The sequence below is a fragment of the Hypanus sabinus genome, chromosome 13 (assembly GCF_030144855.1).
Source record: "Hypanus sabinus isolate sHypSab1 chromosome 13, sHypSab1.hap1, whole genome shotgun sequence".
Classification (NCBI taxonomy): Eukaryota; Metazoa; Chordata; class Chondrichthyes; order Myliobatiformes; family Dasyatidae; genus Hypanus; species Hypanus sabinus.
Window position 1 is genome coordinate 45,257,769 of NC_082718.1, and position 19,481 is coordinate 45,277,249.

At 38.2% G+C, this 19,481-nt stretch overlaps 1 protein-coding gene across 1 annotated transcript in view; it reads right to left on the reverse strand.

The window, feature by feature from the left end:
* Positions 1-3,523: 3,523 nt before the first annotated feature.
* Positions 3,524-19,481, reverse strand: part of LOC132403360 (mucin-2-like) — a 68,517-nt gene continuing 52,559 nt past the window's right edge. The window contains exons 25-34 of the mRNA XM_059986780.1: positions 19,095-19,281; positions 18,760-18,976; positions 16,660-16,829; positions 11,791-11,860; positions 9,993-10,093; positions 9,875-9,906; positions 8,260-8,370; positions 7,216-7,264; positions 4,960-5,074; positions 3,524-3,877 (exon numbers count right to left, since the gene is read on the reverse strand). Of these exons, the coding sequence (XP_059842763.1) occupies positions 3,697-3,877; positions 4,960-5,074; positions 7,216-7,264; positions 8,260-8,370; positions 9,875-9,906; positions 9,993-10,093; positions 11,791-11,860; positions 16,660-16,829; positions 18,760-18,976; positions 19,095-19,281 (1,233 nt within the window). The 3' untranslated portion in view covers positions 3,524-3,696. The remainder of the gene's footprint in view (positions 3,878-4,959; positions 5,075-7,215; positions 7,265-8,259; positions 8,371-9,874; positions 9,907-9,992; positions 10,094-11,790; positions 11,861-16,659; positions 16,830-18,759; positions 18,977-19,094; positions 19,282-19,481) is intronic.

Below are 19,481 nucleotides of genomic sequence, written 5' to 3' on the forward strand. Positions count from 1 at the left end.
TCTCTTGACTGTCACCCATTTGCCCACCTCCTGTCTTTTCGGTGCGACTACCTCCCGATAACTCTTATCTATCTCTGCCTCTGCCTCCCGAACGATCCGTAGTTCATCCAGCTCCTGCTCCGATTCCCTAACTGGGTCTGATAGGAGCTGCAGCTGGACGCACCTTTTGCAGGTGTGGTCATCAGGGACAACTGTGTTGACCCTGACCTCCCACATACTGCATACGGAGCACACCACTGCTCTGACCGTCTCCCCATGACCTGATCCCAGATTAGTCAGAATAAATGAAAAAAGTACCTACCGACCTTACCTTTATGTTTACCTCAGCAAGCGCGTACTCAGGCTCACTGGTTTCCTCTCACTCAAAGCCCAGCACTCCGCTGCTCGCTCCTAAAAGTGGGCCTCATTTAAAACTCCGCGCTGGCGGCCAACGTCACCCGCACCTGCGCAGTTTCACCTTCCTCCTCAGGTTCTGTCCAGGTAGGTCCGACGGTCTCGGCCTACCTACAACGGCTGATCCTCCGATCTCCAGTCGCCTGTCGACCTCGAACACTCCTTGCTCCCGCTCTTAAAAGTGGGCCTCTTTTTAAACTCCGTGCTTGCTGCTGACGTCACTCGCGCCAGCACAGTTTTACCTTCCTCCTCAGGTACTGTCCAGGTAGGAAAATGAACCCTGGTCGCTGGTACTGTGAAGTGTTGTGCTAACCATTATGCTACCATATCGTGCCTGCTACATCTGGATGCAATGGTATTCCTGAGTGTTCGTCCGGGAATTGCATGACTGACAGTAGTATAAACTGAAGGGAAGCCACTGATATAATGATTTTTCTTTTTTAATATCTCTCAGCACTCTACAGCGAGAGACGAGGTGGTAGTGTCTGCTTTATGAACAATACTTGGCGTTGCACTGATGTGTTGAACTACAAGGATTCTCTCAAACCTCTACGGTTGTGCTATAGATACTTTCCTGACAGGCTGCATTTTAGCCTTTTTGGCAAAAAGTACTGTATAAGATTACCAGAACCTACAGAGACTCTTAAACACAGTCCAATCTATCACAGACTCTTAATGTCCTTCCATCCAGTCCATCCTAACGGTGCATTGCATCAGTAAGGCTAACAATGCCGTCATGAATGCCTACCACTCTGGCCATTCCTTTTTGGCCTTTCTACCATCTTGGAGAAGGTACTGGAGCTTGAAACCAGATGCAGGAACAGTTTCATTCCCACTGCTATTAGACACCGAGTCAATCACCTTTTAACATTACCTTTCCAGTGATACTAACATGCTTTAGAACATTTAATTCTATCTGTTCTTATTCTTACTTTAGCATTTTTTTGCATTACCTCAGTTTACACAACTATGCTTTGTACCATTCCATTTTTGTCCCTTTGTGGTATTTATTGTTGTATTTATTATTATCATGTATACTGTTTATTGTGAGTTTTACACAATTAAAGAATTTCATAAACTGACTTGAATTTTCTTCTAACAGTCAAATGCTATTTTTACTCAAAAATCACTGTTAGAATAATGCTTGAAAATGGGGAATTAGTAGATCTTGAGAAGATTTGATTCTGTGCTACATCTCCAGTCATTATGGGCTTCAAGTATCTCCATGACGGACATTTCTAAATTATTTGCATTCCTTTATTAGTTCACTATCACCCTTACCCTAAAGAAATAACCTCTATCCATCCAAAGAGTAATAAGGCAAGTCCCCACATTTAGAATATTAACAGATTTTCATTTCCCAGTCATAATCAGAGAAAACCTCAGTTTGTGTATAAATGATTTGCTCTTTCCAATCTAGTCTCCCCTTTATTGCACAGAATATAAAGATTTCCTTTTGAAAAATTTACATTGAAATCTTCACTAGTTCTAAAACAGATTTAGATGAAAGGAACCTCCAAGTATCAAAACTACTTACGACACAGGCAAAATAGCAGCAAGTTCTTATCTCTTTGATACTATGTGATGTTCTGACACAGTGGCAGTGATGTTTTAGAATGAAGGTTAGGAAATTATTTGAAAAGTTTAGTTACATTCATATTCCACCATTAAAAACAAAATGGTATTGTCCAATTAACTTAAAAATATCATGCTTTGGAGAATATTTCTGGAACATTGTAATAATAATAGGCATCCATTAGTCTCTAGAGACCATGGATTTCCGCCTTGGAAAGTTTCCAGGGCACAAGCCTAGGCAGGGTTGTACCAAAGACTGGCAGTTGCCCATGCTACAAGTTTCCCCTCTCTACGCCACCGATGTTGTCCAAGGAAAGGGCAAGGGCCAATACAGCTTGGCACCGGTGTCGTCGCAAAGCAATGTGTGGTTAAGTGTCTTGCTCAAGGACACAATACGCTGCCTTAGCTGAGGCTCAAGCTAGTGTTACGAATGTGCCACAACTCTGAGGGGCCAAAGGGTACAAAGTAGCCCCCTCCTTTTTGAGAATCGCAAGATCGCTATTAATTCAGGTCTGGGACCCAGGAAATGAGAAAGAGACGTCCAGAATACACAAGGTTTGGAATGTGTCCTGGCCTCAGCAAGACGGAACTACTGATAACGGCTATTGTCTCTTGGAGATGGAATTGTGTATTGAGTACTGTACTATTCATTGAAGCCCTCAGGAGATGAGCAGAGTGGGCTGGTTGAGGGATTGCATCATCCCAACCTGATTGACATCTGAGACCCCGTGAGTAAGTATAAAAGAGGGTCTGGGGAACAACCCCTTCAGACGCACCAGGAGAAAGGCTAGAAATCCCGTGACAGTGTTTAATAGCGACAGCTGGTGGGGGCTCGTGTGCGTTCTTTTCCCTTGCCTGGGAATTGGCGTGCTCGCCACGGAAGAATGGCTTTAGCTGCAGGAGAGGCCATAAGTGACTGGCCACACCAACGGAACTCTCGAAGGATCGGAATCATAAAAGGAATTGGCAAGTTTCTAAAAATTGCTCTCTTGACTCCAACCAAAGGCTGCAGCCTGAATGAACTGAGTGACTTTTATATTTCCATCGGACAATACATTATCCCCTAGACAACGATAGAGCTATTTCTTATTGATTATTATTATACCTGCACTTTTAGATTTAATATTGACAACGTATATTATCTGTATGTTTGCATTGATATTATTTTTGTGTATTTTTACTAATAAATACTGTTAAAAATAGTACCATCAGACTTCAACGGACCTCTCTATCTTTGCTGGTAAGTGACCCAGTTAAGGGGTTCGTAACCTTCAGATCACTAGACCAGCACCTTAACCACTTGGCCATGCACCAACACACTGGTACATTGTATAATGGCAGATTTCAATAAATCTTTATGCTCCTTTTCTGTCCAGGCCAGCTCAGAACTGACAACAAACAGTTGTGAATTTTAAAAAATATGATGAATGAAGTGTTCATCTCTGAATATTTTACAAACTAAACTATCTTCAAGCAGATAGTAATTGACCATGGAGATTTGCTTGCAGTTATTTATTGATAAGCTTTAGCAATTAAGTACAATTTAAAAAGTTCATGCAGCAATGTAGCTGATGTTACATTTATTTTTCTCTAAATTTAGAAATCAATTAGAAGCAATTCTTTCTAAACATAATGTGATTGGCTAAATGCAATGAATAATACTTTTTTTTATCAGAAGGGAAAAGAGAATTGGGCTTAGTATTAGGCTTCATCATCTAGAAAAGTTGTTTAAAAAGTAGCCGGCTGAGGGCAGATGGTCTTCTTACAGTCACAAGACTTAATATGGAGGTAACTGTATGAAATTGTTGATGCACCATTTTGAGCACTCAGGTCCACGCTCTTTGTTTCCGTCTGTGTTTCTTGACAGCACTCACATTGATGGTCAATTTTGTCTGTCTTAGGGTTATATCTGGAAAAATAAGATGACAGAATTATACATACGTGAACAATAGTATAGAATTATATAGTCACAATAACCAATGTAACAAAATATACTTCTTTCATTATGGTGCTCACTTCATCCAAAATATTTAAGTGAATTTCATATATAATGAATCATATGTTGAGCCCAAGAAATCTTATTACACTTAAGATATATAAATCAAGACAGAGATAGAGATTAAAATATTATAATGGAATCAGCTACCAAGTGGTTTCTGTGTCTGGATTACAGTATATATAAATACTATGGCTTAAATGTGCTTGGATAGCTTGTAAGCAAGCATTCACTTCCACTGATGGTGAGTACTAGATGATGCAAAAATAATATTTGAATAAATGGAAGGGATCAAAGGAGAGGATTCACAGATTCTCAGATGTAATACTGGAGGTTCTTGGAGTGCATTTCAGAGAAGGAAGTTTCAGAAGCAACAAATACAGAGGATTAGGATGAATGTGACTTGTAGCTTTTCTGCTAATCACCAGGAACAAATATGACTTCAAGAAGCTCGCAAAACCTCAGCAGTAATCGGTTTAAATTAATACAGCTAATCACAACTATGCTATGCAGCCTCTTTGAGCAAAATCACAGTGAAGTTCTGGGCAGCTATTCCTAAGAGGCAATTCACCACACTTATGAGGCTCTTGGGTTAAAAGAAGAGCAAATCCAGCATTATAGCTTAAGACTCCATTTTGGTCACCTAACAGTGGAAAAATCGTCCTTCATGAGGAGTGAACAGGAAAGACACTAAACAAGCAAACTGCATCAATTTAATTGTGCTAATGATCTGTAAGCTTCCTGGATACTTCAAACATCGGTACTTAAAACCCATGTAGACAGGGAATACGTGGAAAATGAAGAGAAACAAACTTGCCGTATGGAAGGTTAAATTTAAATTTACCAGCATCTTTCAAACAGAATTGATTAGTTAATATGAGAAAATAATCCTCTAGTTATTGTCCAGTCCCATTACTATTTAATCTCTCTTATAAAACAGTATTTAATGATTCATTTTTAAAATCACAATGCAAAATTAATAGGTAAATACTTACTCAGTTATGCCAGGGCAATTCCCTTGACAGATATTCATTTCAACTTCTGCTGTATAGGTTGTACCGTTGATTACTTTCGTGATGGTGGTTGCTTTAGCTATCTGCTTACATGTATCTACTGGAATGAATAATATTTTTACACCTTAGCTCTAATTGAATAGAGTTTATTTTTGTACATTTCAGACAGTAAGCAACTTTGACTTTTGGCAGGTTCATTTACACTAAGATATTCTTAACTAATCTTTACAGATTTTCTCCCAGAAAGCCCGTGGCTGCATAAAAGCTAATAACATTAAACAAGATAATCGTGCAAAAGACACTTACTTATTCTAATATTGTGAAAGAGAACTTTCCAAAGAGTTATTGGAACTCATGGTATTATTTTGCTTCAAGGTAAGAAGCGTGAGGATTAATGTTAGGGCATGTTTAACCTCAATAAAACTAGAGCTAATGAGAATGGAGAGACAGTCTGATGCTCCTAACACTCTGATGCCCTAATAATGATCCTCTACTCATTCACAACACTGTATAGTGAAGAAGTGTGTTAGTTTTCAATTTATCTTTCTGCTAATGCAACATCCCAGGAATTAAAAATTAAGGGAAATTTCATGCTGTATTTATATTTTTCATGAGCAGATGGCCTCGTGCTGATTTGATGTCATACAAACTAGTTTCAGAGTAGACCCTTATGGTTGTTAAAGATCTCATGACATCATTCAAAGAAGTTTGAGAGAGCTATAGTAACTTGCCTCTCAAAGTCCAACCCCAAGTTTCCGTTGTGAGAGGTGAAGATGGGTAAGACCATCCAACAAGACTCTGGTGACGGTGTAAAGGTCAATCCCCTGTACAGTGGATACACTGGATTACAGAAACATTGATGAACTCCAACCATACCAATGACTTTGGATCTTGGAGACGTGAGTGCATCAATGGCATATGCACCGCTTGGAGCTAAGAGCCCAAGCAGAAGAAGAAGGGAGTTAACTCAGTGCCCAATCAGCATTTATCCATAGCAATAAATGGTCAACATCATTGTTGTTGAAAGGGCTTTGCTTTACAAAAATTGGCCTGTGCTGTCTTCAACTGTGAAAATATATCAAAATCATGCTGGCTTTTTTGTAGATTTTGTAGTTCTTGGCATCTCTCAGAGTTAAATATGAATGGGAATCTTTACATCCAGGTGACCCTTTTATCTTGACCTTATACGTCACTGGTCAAACTTCAATATTTAAGTAACCCAACATTGTGCAATTTATCACTCATAGCGCCACCTGGTAAAATGTTTTGGGTAGGAAAGACTATATCAGTAAATCTAGCAAAGATGAATCTCTAAGATTGATTTATTTACAAAAAAGGAATTGGTAATAACTTGAGACCTGTCACTATTATCCCATAATTAATCATCTTTTAGGTCAAATGTTTCAACATTATCAGAATGTTGTAATAATTCCTAGTAATAACATAATGTTAATTCTGAAGAAAAAAAACAAAATTCTGATTTGAAGATGGATATGGTCCAAAATGACTAACAAACACTTCTTAAAATCTATAGTGTGTTATATTAATAGGTTTAAAAGGTACATTTGTCAGATATACAATATACATCCTGAAATTCCTTTTCTTCACAAACATCCATGTAAACAGAGGAGTGCCCCAAGGAATGAATGACAGTTAAGTGTTAGAACCCCAAAGCCTCCCCCCTCAACTCCACCCTCCCATGCTCAAGCAGCAGCAAAGCAATAATTCACCCCCCACCAACCAGAAAAAAGCAACAGCACCACCTACTGAATACTCAAGCATGCAGCAAAGCATCAATAAAGACACAGACTTGCAGTACCCCAAAGACTACTAGTTCACCCAGTATTCAACATACCACAGCATCTCTCTCTCTCTCTCTCTCTCTAATAAAGGAGAGAGCGATGTCTCCATTTCACAGCGAGAGGGGGGGACATAGCAAAGCAACTCTCTGATTTACCATGTAAGCCAAAGATTGTAACAGAGCTTCTATGGTGCATCAGAGCTGGGAATATGAATACCAACTGGCTGTTTTGCTCCTGAGGATAATTAATAATGTTACAGAAGATCCCGGTATTAGGATAGAGAAAAAGCAAGCATAATTAATTATTTGTCACTGAAATGACAGTTCTATTCCTTGAGCTGATTCAAAATTGGATCTAGTTAGGAAAGTTAGATTTGATTGATCATTCATACAATGTTGTATAAATGTAAGCGTTTTGTTAACAATTGAATGCTTACCTGAAGGACACGTGTAGCAGCAGTGGTCGTCATCCCATCTCTTGTCAGACTGAACAATGAGAATTAACAGTCAGCGTTAATATAGTACTGATCTATGTATTTACTTATTGTTAGATTTTGATTATATAGGAATCTCAATTTGGTCATGTGTTAAATTGTGAATTTAAAAAAGTAAGGTATCTGTTTATGTGTTAACAAGTCTTTCAGAAATACCTCAATTTACAACACAGCCTTCTCAAATTATATGTATAGGTGGCAGAACCATTATGATTTCCTTGGATCTGTTAGTTAGCAACTTGTTTCTGAATATCTAAACCCTCAATTATGTATTTTTCTTGCCGTAAATTTTATAACGTTAGCCTATTTCAGCTGTTGAGGTTAATGACAGTCATCTTCCAGCATGGATGGCCTTCTGCCATGGAAGATTATTCTATTCTATTCCAATATTCAGCTAGCATGTCAATCTGCTGCTACCAGTCTTTATTTGTTTTATCCTGGAGTTATGCTGATGGCTTAAACTATAATACGTATGTAAATTGGAACACATTAGGCTGCGTACATTTCTGCTGTGGGAGGGAATGGGAGATAAACTGAAAATGTGACAAAGTGTGGCACAGAAAATAAAAAAAAGGTGTAGATGCAGAGGGAGAGGGAAGCCACTTAAAATGGTGTTGAGGGAAGTGAGTTAGAAGTCAAGTAAAGGCAAATATAAACAGGAAATGTGGCATTATTTCTGTTTGAGTGTTGACTATAACCTAGCCAGTGTTTCTGCCAACATATTAAGCTTAACAACATATTTATACCTAATACATAAAATGTTTTTGATGTTAAAAGAATAAAATAAAGCACATTGGTGTCTATTCAATTTTTTTTGTAGTTAAGATTCCTTGGCTATGTTATTATCCTAGGTTTATTCATCAAATGATTTGCTTTGCAATGATTATTACTTTCAGTTAAACAATTGACTTTTCGTTTCACCATATCTACCTAGTTAACAATCCTTAGGGTAAAGAAGCTAACAAATGTAACAACTAATGTACAAACCTCTTTGCAAGGAACCTTGGAGGGACATGTCTTTTTAGTTGTTAAAATGCCCCATCTAGTGCAATTGTGGAAAATGCAATTATCATTCTCATCCTTCCATACGTTATTTAACTTGGAAAGAAAGAAACAAAATAAGTACATTCAACTGGCTTCACAGACTTCAGAAAAATATTTATATTAACATTTCTGGAATCAAATGGGCAGTGACAGAAATTCCATGCTTGGCATTGCTAACAAGTATATTGTTTAAATATAATGTGCCATTCGTTTCCATGGAGCTGCCCTGGCTGACACATACAAGATTGTAATGTGAAGGGCAAGTCCCTTTCATTCAACTCCTTTGCTACAAGTGAAACTTGGATGTTAAAATACTGAAAAGATTGCAAGCTCTTTGAGAAGAAACTGTGTTTAAAGATTGTCCAAGGCTGCGATCCTAGTACCACAACCATTTCTTAGTGTGCCTCATCTCAGCTAGTGTGTTGACACTGTAATATTGCATGTACTTGTGGGGCTTTAGTTTTGAGTCCAGCTTGCTTTCATTTGCATCTTTTCAGAGATATAGAAGGTGGGATGAAACTTTTCACCTTCCTGCATGACCAAGGTTTCCCTTTCCAGAACCCTTTCCTAATATCCAATCCTTCTGGTAATTTTCTGTTAAAAGAATTGGGAATGCATAAATCACTGAATATTTGGGGGCAATATCCTGGTTACATGGACATGTAAGAATTGGATTTATTAACCATAAAGTTGTCGATTCAGAAATGTAATTGATTGTAAGTATCAGCATGGAACTTTGCAGGAGTATTACAACAAGAGATCAATAGTTCAGTCAAGAAACTTTGTAAATAACTATTTATACCATTTACTTGGGATTGCTACTGAAATTACAACCAAAATTTAGGGAGAAATGCTCTGAAATTCTCAACATAGATTCTTGTTTGCTAATAGGTAGTTATTGATATTCCAGAAAACTAATGTTTACTTCTTAATTTGTTAATAACAAACCTGGAAGCTGCCATTAATGTTTTACAACAACTACTTCTGTTAGTTATTTCTTGCAAGCCAGTACACAAATTAATACAATCAATAATTTGGTTCAAATTTATGATCACAATTTTACTAATCCAAAAATATAATAAAGTTTTATGACTTGGAAGGCAAGGGACTGATTTGAGCTGAATTTATCTGTCTCATCAAACTGTTTCAACAAGGTTGTATCAGTAGGAAAGATGGAGTGAAAAACAAACTGTGTTTCCCATTTGAAAAATTCAAAGATCAAAGTAAATTTATAATCAGTCACCATATGCAGCCTGAGAATTCATTTTCTTGCAGTCATACTCAATAAATCCAATAACTCTAATAGAATTAATGAAAGACCACATTCAACAAGGCAGACAATCAGTGAGCAAAAGTCAACATCTTGCAGATACAAAAGAAAAATAAGAAATAATAATAATAATAACAACAAAAAATAAATAAACAATAAATATTGAGAACATGAGATGGAGAGTCCTTGAAAGTTGTGAAAGCCACAAATGCCACTGGTAATTAATGTACTCTATGTTCTTATGAAGCACTTTTTACAAAAAGGGAATATCAAATTCTGAATTCCTACCGGTCTTTGGTTTCCATCCTTGTCCCGACAACCTGTTTTTCAGGGAAAAGGATTCATGAGTACTGTGATTTTAATTGATACAATAATCAAAATTATCTGTTATTAACTCTGAGCTTACATGATGAAACACATTTCGTCTTGTCTTCAGATCTCATCATTCCAGTTGGGCAGTAACAGCCTTCTTCATAAGAAAGTAGATCTTCTCCGCTTATTATTGCACTAAAAAACAGAATGCAAAGTGTTTATATTCAGAAGAAGTTGTTAATTTTCACAAAATATTTCTAGAACTTTATCCCAGCAGTTTGCCAGAAGATTGGCTACATTCTCACACCAATCCTACTGCAGGTTCAGAGGAATAATACAAAATATTCTTGCAGTGTCCCTCCAGATGAAGTAGCTAGAAACCCCACATATCCCCGTCCACCAGTGTTAGCCAGAAGTTTTACCTAATCCCTTTTCACCATAGATTTCAATGTGTATTCCTTTCAAGGACAATTATATAAATAATAAAGACTAATTTTCTCCAAGTCTGCAGATTATTCTGGAGTTTTTCAGTGGTATACACTTGGACCTGAATGACTGCCTGCACACTTCCATTAATATGTTGTCTGCTAGACTACTTCTTGCTGTTATTGATCCTTTAACAAGGTAATGGAAGTCAGGCATCCTCTACTCATGTGATCTGCGGCAACTACCTTTGAGAAGATGGTAGGGACCACCTTCTTTAACTACTGCAATGCTGCGGGTAGAGTACTGCCAAAGTGTGGTTATGTGGAGTTCCAGAATTATAATCATTAGTGGTGATCCATTTCCAAGAGAAGATAGTATGTGACTTGGAGGAAAACATGGTGATCCCATATACCTGTTGCTCGTCTTTGGCGCAGAAGTTGTCAGTTTTAGAAATGTTGTTGATTTGCTTAGATGTAGTGACACTCATACATTAAGAAGCTTTTATAGTTGCAATTATTCAGGAAAGTTGAGAGCATTCTAACAAACTTCCTAATTATGCCTTCTCAAAGGTGGAATATTTTTGGGATGTTGGGGCATGGGTCAACTACAAAAATTTACCAAGCCAGTGCCTTGCTCCATGATGCCATAATTAATTGACTGCTGTCGCAATGTTAACGGCAATCACTTGCAACTTTCAGAATTTTGAAATGATGTTTAGAATTCAGAGATCCTGTCAAAACCCAAACTTGACATCTGTCAGCAGATTGCTTAAGCTGGATCAGATTTATCATTACAATGACACATGGAAGGATTACTTTTGTCCCATTATTGCAAAGCAGTAATGAACTTATGGTGTAATTAAGGTAATTGATGAAGCAGCTGAACATGTCTAGGCTAGAATTTATCCAGATGAATTCCTACATCATGTCCTCCAGTTGAGATGACTGATTTGTAACAACAACAACCATCTTCCTCCGTGCAAAGTACGATTTCAATCATTGATGCAAATTAATTTAAATATACTGTGAATTTCTGCTGTAATCACTGACATAGGACCAAGTGGTTCAGTATCAGGAACGTTAATCATATTGTCCAGTCAAGTGACAAACACCACTGTTTTGTTTTATGAGTTTGCATGATTAAAGAATTTAGCACCAGGAGTAAGTGGATTTAAGATAGCTTTAAATTTTATTTTTGGCATATTAACTATTTGTCGGACTTGAATTTCCTCAGGATTTCCATAATTTGTGGCCTCCAGTTTTTGCTTGTTAAGGGTGAAAGATGATATTGCTATACCAAGCCATATGGCAGGTGACCTATTTGCTCATTTGGCAGCTAAATTGCAAGCTGTAACAAACTTCTGCAGAGAAGAGTATGTTCGAAAATTATTTATTTATTCTAGAGGGCAATGTAAAACAGTAACTGCAATCCAATTAAACTATAAAACAAAAATATCCCATACTTACTTATCCTCACAATAATCATCAGATTTCTGGACACAAGCCTTGTAAACAAAATTTTCCTTGCATTCCATTTCTGAAAAAAAATTATAAAAAATGTTTTAAAATGTACAATATTAAGCTTTCTGAGCAACCATCATAAGTAAAGAGATAATGGCTGAATTTTAAAAGAATTGAGTGTAAAAATGCCAATATTTTGTTACAAGTACGAATACAGACTCCTACACTGGAAATTAAACTTATTCATATTGCTTGGTCATTCCATTCAGAAATCTGATGGCGGAAGGGAATGGATTAACTACTGGTAACAGTCAAGATTGCAGAAGATAAGTCTTCTTAAGTCTCCATCTCCTTTTTCTTAGTTACTGGCCATGATGCTATCCATGAGTATATTATGGTCTGGCATTATTAAAAGAGACCATAATCTCTTTTCCTATTCCAATAAAACAAAACCCAAGACATTGCAATGTGGACAGAATTAAAATATTTTCTAATTGGCTGGAAAGATCGTGGTCAGAAAGCCACATAAAAATAGAAAATGTCTGCACTTTGAGGAGGACAGCTCCTCTATAAAATTTGATTGCAACACCTTAGGTAAACACATGGATGATAGAAAAATGGAAGCCTGTCCAGGAGGAAAGGATTAGGTTGATCATAAGAGTAGGTCAAAAGGTTGGCAGATCATAGGCCAAAGGGCCTGTACCATGCTGTAATGTTCTATGTTGTATCTTTTTAATGTAGAGAAGTCATTCTAAATGAAACAAGTCAGTTAGATTTGGATGGTCACTCGATGCTACTCTTGCTTGTATAGCTAGCATAATGACATCAGTTATCAATATTGTATTTTGAAAAATTATCATTTAATTAATTATGTAAATGTACTTCAACAGTTTCTCACTATCACTGACAATCAGCAGTCCATGGAGGAACGATGGGGCCTCAAATGCCAATGCTTTCAAGTCCAGTCACAAGTTGTGGACTTTTCCACTTCATGGTACCTATGTAATAAAGATGTCTTTAGAGAAACTGCAGGGCTGGAATAGGCAAACACAACCTTGTTATTCATAATGAGTGTAAACTTAGCTATGGGTAACCCTGGGTACAATGCAGCCCATTAGTTTCTGTTCCCTTGACTTCCTCTGACAAACTGATTAAGTTGAATGATGTTTGGAATTTATAATAGCTCTTTAAGAGGCTTTAAAATGAGCAAAATGCAGAAATTGCTGGAAGCACTCAGGAAGTTAGGCAGCATCTATGGGACAGAATAAACAGTTGACGTTTCAGGTCAAGGTCCTGCATTAGGATTAGAAAGGAAGGGGGCAGACGCCAGAATAAGGTGCTGGGAGGGAAGAAGTACAAGCTCACTGTTGACAGATGAGGGGGAAGGAGGGTGGGGTTCGGGATGAAGTAAGAAGCTAGAAGTGGATAGGTGGAAGAGGTAAAGGGCTGAAGATGAAGCGGAATATGCAAGAAAGGAAAAGAGGAGAGGAACCAAAGAAGGGTGATGGGTAGGTAAGGGAAGAAATTACCAGAAGTTAGAGAAACCAATGTTCATGCCATCAGGTTGGAGGCCGCTCAGACAGAATATGATGTATTGCTTCTCCACTCTGAATTTGGCCTCATCATGGCAGTAAAGGAGACAAACATTGGTGTATCAGTATGAGAACATGAAGTTGAACTGAAATGGATAGACACTCGGAGATCCTGCCTTTTCTGGTGGGCACAGCAAAATGCTCAACAAAGCAGTTCCCAAATCTGCAATAGACTTACCGACGTACAGGAGGCCGCACCTTTATTCTGGGCTTTGTGTGCTCAAAATTTCCAGTATCTGCAGAATCTCTTGTGTTTAAAGTGAACATTTCTTCACTTATAAATCTGATGAGGTTGCCTATTGTATCCAATCCCCCCCCCGATTTGGCCTCCTCTTCATTGGTGAGACCGGATGTAAATTGGGAGACTGCTCTGTCATGCACCTCCACTCCATCCACTTAAAGCAGAATTTCAAGGCAGCCAACCATTTTATTGCCTGTTCAGACATGTTGGTCCATGACCTTCTCTTCTGCCACGATGAGGCCACTCTCAGGGTGGAGGAGCAACACCTCATATTCCATCTGGGTAGTTTCCAACCAGATGGAATGAACATTGATTTCGTCTTCTGATAATTTTTTTTTTCTTTTCCTCTCCCGCTTTCCCCTTCTTCTATTTCCCACTCTGGCCTCTTACCTCTTCCCTGCGTATCACCTCCCCTCCTTTCCTTTCTTCCATGGTCCAGCCTTCTCCAGCCTTTTACATTTCCCACCCACTTGACTTCACCTATCACCTTCTAGCTTGCTCTGCTTCCCCTCGGCTTCATTTTTATTCTGGCATCTTGCACCTTCCATTCCAGTACTGATGATGGGTCTTGGCCTGAAATGTTGACTGTTTATTCATTTCCATTGGTGCTGCCTGACATGCTGAATTCCTCCAGTACTTTGTGTGTTGCTTTGGATTTCCAGCATTTGCAGAATCTCTTGTGTTTAACATCAAACTGTTTTGTTTCCCTCTGAATTATTCATCTCAGCAAAATACCCTATCAGAGTACAAATAATTCTGGAATTGTAGACACGTGAACCCTATTTCAGAGGAGGACAAATTATGTGAGAAGATACTTAGAAACAGGGTTTATGAGTATTTGGTGAAGCATAGTTTGATTATGGAAAGCCAGCTTGCTTGTTAAGGAGCAGGTCAAGCCTCACGGGCCTGATTGAATTTCTTGAGACTGTGACAAAGCACACTGATGGAGGTAGAGCTGTGAATGTGGTGTATATGTATTTTAGTAAGACATTTGATAAGGTTTCCCATGGTAAGCTCATTCAGAAAGACAGCGGGCAGAGGATCCAGGGAAACTTGGTTATCAGGATATAGAATTGGCTTGGTCATAGAAGACAAAGTGTGGTGCAGGTAGAGTGTACACTGTCTGGACCCTGGTTTCCAGTACAGTTCTACAGGGATCTGTTCTTTATTATTTTTATAAATGATTTGAATGAGGAAGTAAAGGTGGGTTAGTAAGTTTGCAGACGACCGAAAGTTTGGTGGAGCTGTGGATAGTGTGGAAGCTTATGGTAGATTATAATGGGGCATTAATAGGATGTAGAGCTTGTCTGAGAAGCAGCAGAAAGAGTTCAGCCCAGAAAAATGTGAAGTGACACACACAACATGTTGGAGGAACTCAGCAAGCCAGGCAACATCTATGGAAAAGAATAAACAGTCGATGTTTCAGGCTGAAACCCTTCAGCAAGACTAATGATGAAAGGTCTTGACCCAAAACATTGACTGTTTACTCTTTTCCGCAGATGTTGCCTAACCTGCTGAGTTCCTCCAGCATCTTGTCTGTGTTGCTTTGGATTTCTGGTGTCTGCAGATTTTCTCACATTTGCAAAAGTGTGAAGTGATCACTTTGAAATTTGAAGGCAAAATATAGGGTTAACAACAGGATTCTCAGAAGTGTGGAGGAACAAAGGGATCTTGGGGTCAATGTCCCTAGATTCCTTAAGGTGACCACACAAGTTGATAGGGTTGTTAAGAAGGAATATGGTATGTTGGCATTTATTACTCAGGAGATTGAGATGAAGAGCCATGAGTTAACGTTGAAGCTCTATAAAACCCTGGTTAGATCACACTTGGAATTTTGAGTTCAGTTCTAGTTGGAAGCTTTAAAGAGAGTGCAGAGAAGATTTACCGGGATGCTGCCTGGATTAGGAAGCATGTCTTATAAGGATAGGTTGAGCGAGGTAGGACGTTCCTCTCTGGAGTGAAGGAAGATGAGTGGTGACTCGATAGAGGTATACAAGATGATAAGAGGCATAGATCAAGTGGATAGCCAGAGATTTTTTCCTCAGGGCAGAAATGACTAATACAAGAGGGTATTATTTTAGAATGAATGAGAGGAAGTATTGGGGGATGTCAAAGGTATGTTTTTTACAGAAGAATGTGGTGAGTGCGAGCAACACCTTTCCAGGGGTGCTTGTAGAGGCAGATACAGTACATAAGGGGCATATAAGAAACTCTTAGTTAGGCACATGGATGATTGAAAAATGGAAGGGTATGTTAGAGAGAACTGTTAGATTGATCTTAATAAACATGGCTGAGGATTCTGAACTAATATCTTCCTTTACAATTTCCATTAAATTATGAACTTATTCACAAAGTGAACATCATAACTTTTTTTCCCAATTTATGTTCTCTGGCCACCTCAAGTTTACTCAGCTATTGGCCAGTTGCCACTTTTATCTCTATTGGGCAGATCATTAATTAACACAGATGGAACCATGGAATTAAAATACCCTAGGATGGATACCTAAGCCAACTGTCTGCTCCTTTCCCTATTCTGCCTGCCAACCAACTGTACTACCTATGCACTTAAGTTGATTGAAAGAGGATGCAGAAGGCTGGAGACTCAGCCAGCAACATCAGGGGCACGTCTGTCCATTATCGAGGATACCTCCAAAAAGTGGCACCTCAAGAAGGCGGCATCCATCATTAAAGAAACTCACCATCCTGAACATACCATCTTCTCATTCCCACCGTCAGGGAGGAGGTGCAAGAGCCTGATGGCTCATGCTGAACATTTTAGTGCCAGCTTCTTTCCCTCCACCATTATAATTCTGAATGGTCCTGGAACCCATGGATACTACTCCTCTTTTGCACTATTTTTTATTTTATTTTTAATTGCAATTTATAGCAAATTTATGCCTTGCACTGTACTGCTGCCACAAAGCAACAAATTTTACAACATATGTCAGAGATAATAAACCTGATTCTAAATCAAAATTAACAAATAAAATTAAAATAATCATACAAACTGCATCATAGAGATTTTAGATTCATAGTACTTACTGCAAATATCTAAACTGGATCTCCAGTCAACACATGTGTCTTTGTTACAACTTTCAGCAGCAGCTTCTATGGAGGCGCAGACAATACTTGCATTTTTTGTTAGACAATAGTCCGTTACACAACTGTGATAATAAGGCTTAAGCTGGTCTTCTGTGCAATCTTTAAATATACTGTAGAGGAAAACACAAACTGCTCAAAGAAAAGCATTATATTTTCCATAATATACTTCTAGCATAATGTAATTTTATATTTTAAACTATATATTTCATCAATCGTATAGATCATCAATGTAAAGCAAAAATAGGACTTCATAACTTAACTCCACTGAGAAATAAAATTACTGTATATTTTTTCAACTTATTTAGTTAATTAATTTATTGAGATACAGTGCAGAATAGGCCCTTCCTGCTCTCCAATCCCCGCCACCCAGCAATCCCCTGATTTAATCCAAGCCTAGTCATGGGACAATTTACAATGACCAACTACTAACTGGCATGTCTTTAGCCTGTGGGGAGCTGGAACACCCAGAGGAAACCCACATGGTCCCAGGAAGAATATACAAATCCCTTACTGGCAGCGGCAGGAATTGAGCTCTTGTTGCCTGTACTGTAGGTGGTGCATTAACAACTACACTACTATGCTGCCTTATTCGTGATCAAAACAATCCCAAAGTGAAAAATTATTTCTATATTTTGCTGAATAGTGAGGAATTTGAAGTAAATAGCCACATATCTTGCACTGACCATTGAACAAACACTGGCATTACTTCTTGGTGATCATGAGTTCCATAAACATGTCAACTTCTCTCATTGAGCCCTAACAAAGAACATATCTTTCCTTGACAACATGAGATTTGGTGAGGAAGCTGAGAAAAATACTGTGTTTTTAGAGTTCTTATTCTCATAATGGAACAGAATATTTCTTATGGCCGGGCAAGTGTGTCCCCAGTGCAGCCAGTTGTCAAGGTTATCTATTCTAAATGTTTCATTCAAAAGCATCATGAAAATTCAAATGCAACAAACAACAATTGAAACCACAAAATATTTGAAAATAAAAAGCCCCAAAATACTTGAAACATATAATCATGTTGAAACATAATACAGGTGATATTTCTCTTCAAAATATGAACCTATGTACCAATTTAAGTCTATATCCCAACAAATATCTTAACCATTTTATTTAGTTTAAGATAATAAATTCTCTTTTAATTACCCAGGTTTGTTTTTTCCTCGAAGAGTGGAGATTAAAAAGGATGGTCAGAACTAAGTTACAAACACTAGTAAATAATTGTCTAGAAATTCAGCTCTCAGGGTTGAATATGGTGATGTGTATTTACTTTGACAATTATTTTGAACTTTAATTTTAATTCCTTATGTCATAAAGTCATAGAGAAATACCGCACAGAAACAGGCCCAAAGACCCAGCTAGACCATGCCGAACCATTAACCGCCTACTTCCATTAACCTGCACTGGGACCATAGCCCTCCGTACCCCAACACCTACGTACCTATCCAAACTTCAATTAAAAGTTGAAATCAAGCTTGCATGCACCGCTAGTTCTGGCAGCTCGTTCCACACTCTCACAGCCCTGTGAGTGAAGACATTTCCCCTGATGTTCTACTTAAACTATTTCCCTTTCACCCTTAACCCAAAACCTCTCATTGCAGTCCCACCAAAGCTCAGTATTTACCTCAGCTTGCATTTACCCTATCTATAACCCTCATAATTTTGAATACATCTATCAAATCTCTTCTCAGTCTTCTATATTCTATGGAGTAAAGTCCTAACTTATTTAATCTTTCTTCATAACTCAGGTCCTCCAGCAAACTTCAACATAACATCCCAGCATTTTGCTCTGCACTGCTTCTACAAAACAACAAATTTCATAGCATATGTCAGTAATAATAAATCTAATTCTGATTCAAAATTGCTGCATGGAGATGTATGGGTTATCATCCCAAGGGTTCATCATGGCCTTCCTAACATGCATTGCCCGATACACACTCACTCACACACACACACACACACACACACACACACACACTCACACACACACATGCATGCACGCACACAAACACACTCAAATTTTATTTTACATACTTTTTTGAAATGGTCTCACAAAAGGTCTCAGGGGGACTGCAGGGTGTTGGTGTGGCTGTGGGTTTAATGCAACTTTCATCTGTACGAGCTGTTTTACACTGTGGCTTGTTGGGGTCATCATATTTCCAATCTAATGCTGTGATGGGACAGCAGTCAGTAGCCTCCTTTGTCCCATTTGGTCTCGTGCAGTCATCATCAGGAACATCTGTACAGGTGCCTAAGAAATAAAAAGAAACGATGTAGTGGACATTAGAACATGAGTAATTTAAGACTACAAACAAAATGGTAAGGGTAAGGGAGGAAACAACAAATATATGAAATTTAAACCAACATACCACACTGTCCTTGGGTATTTTCAAAGAAGTGTTGTCCTGGAACACTTATCTTAAAATGAAACCGCCGAGCAATAATTGTTGTTTGAATAGCAGTGAAGTAAATCTTTACACCGCCATTAGACATTTCATTTATCATTATTCCATCACTTCTGTAGGGAATTCCTGTTTTAATTCCACCAATCGTTAACTGCAAGATTATAAAACAGATTTTCACCTAAGCCATCAGAACTATAGAGCAGAAGAGTAATAATGGTTGGTAGCTTATTTTTTTTATTTAAGGAGACAGTGCAGAATAAGCCTTTTCTGGCCCTTTAAGCCCCATTACCCAGCAACCCCCAACAACCCCAATTTAACCATAACATAATCAAGGTCAATTTAGAATGACCA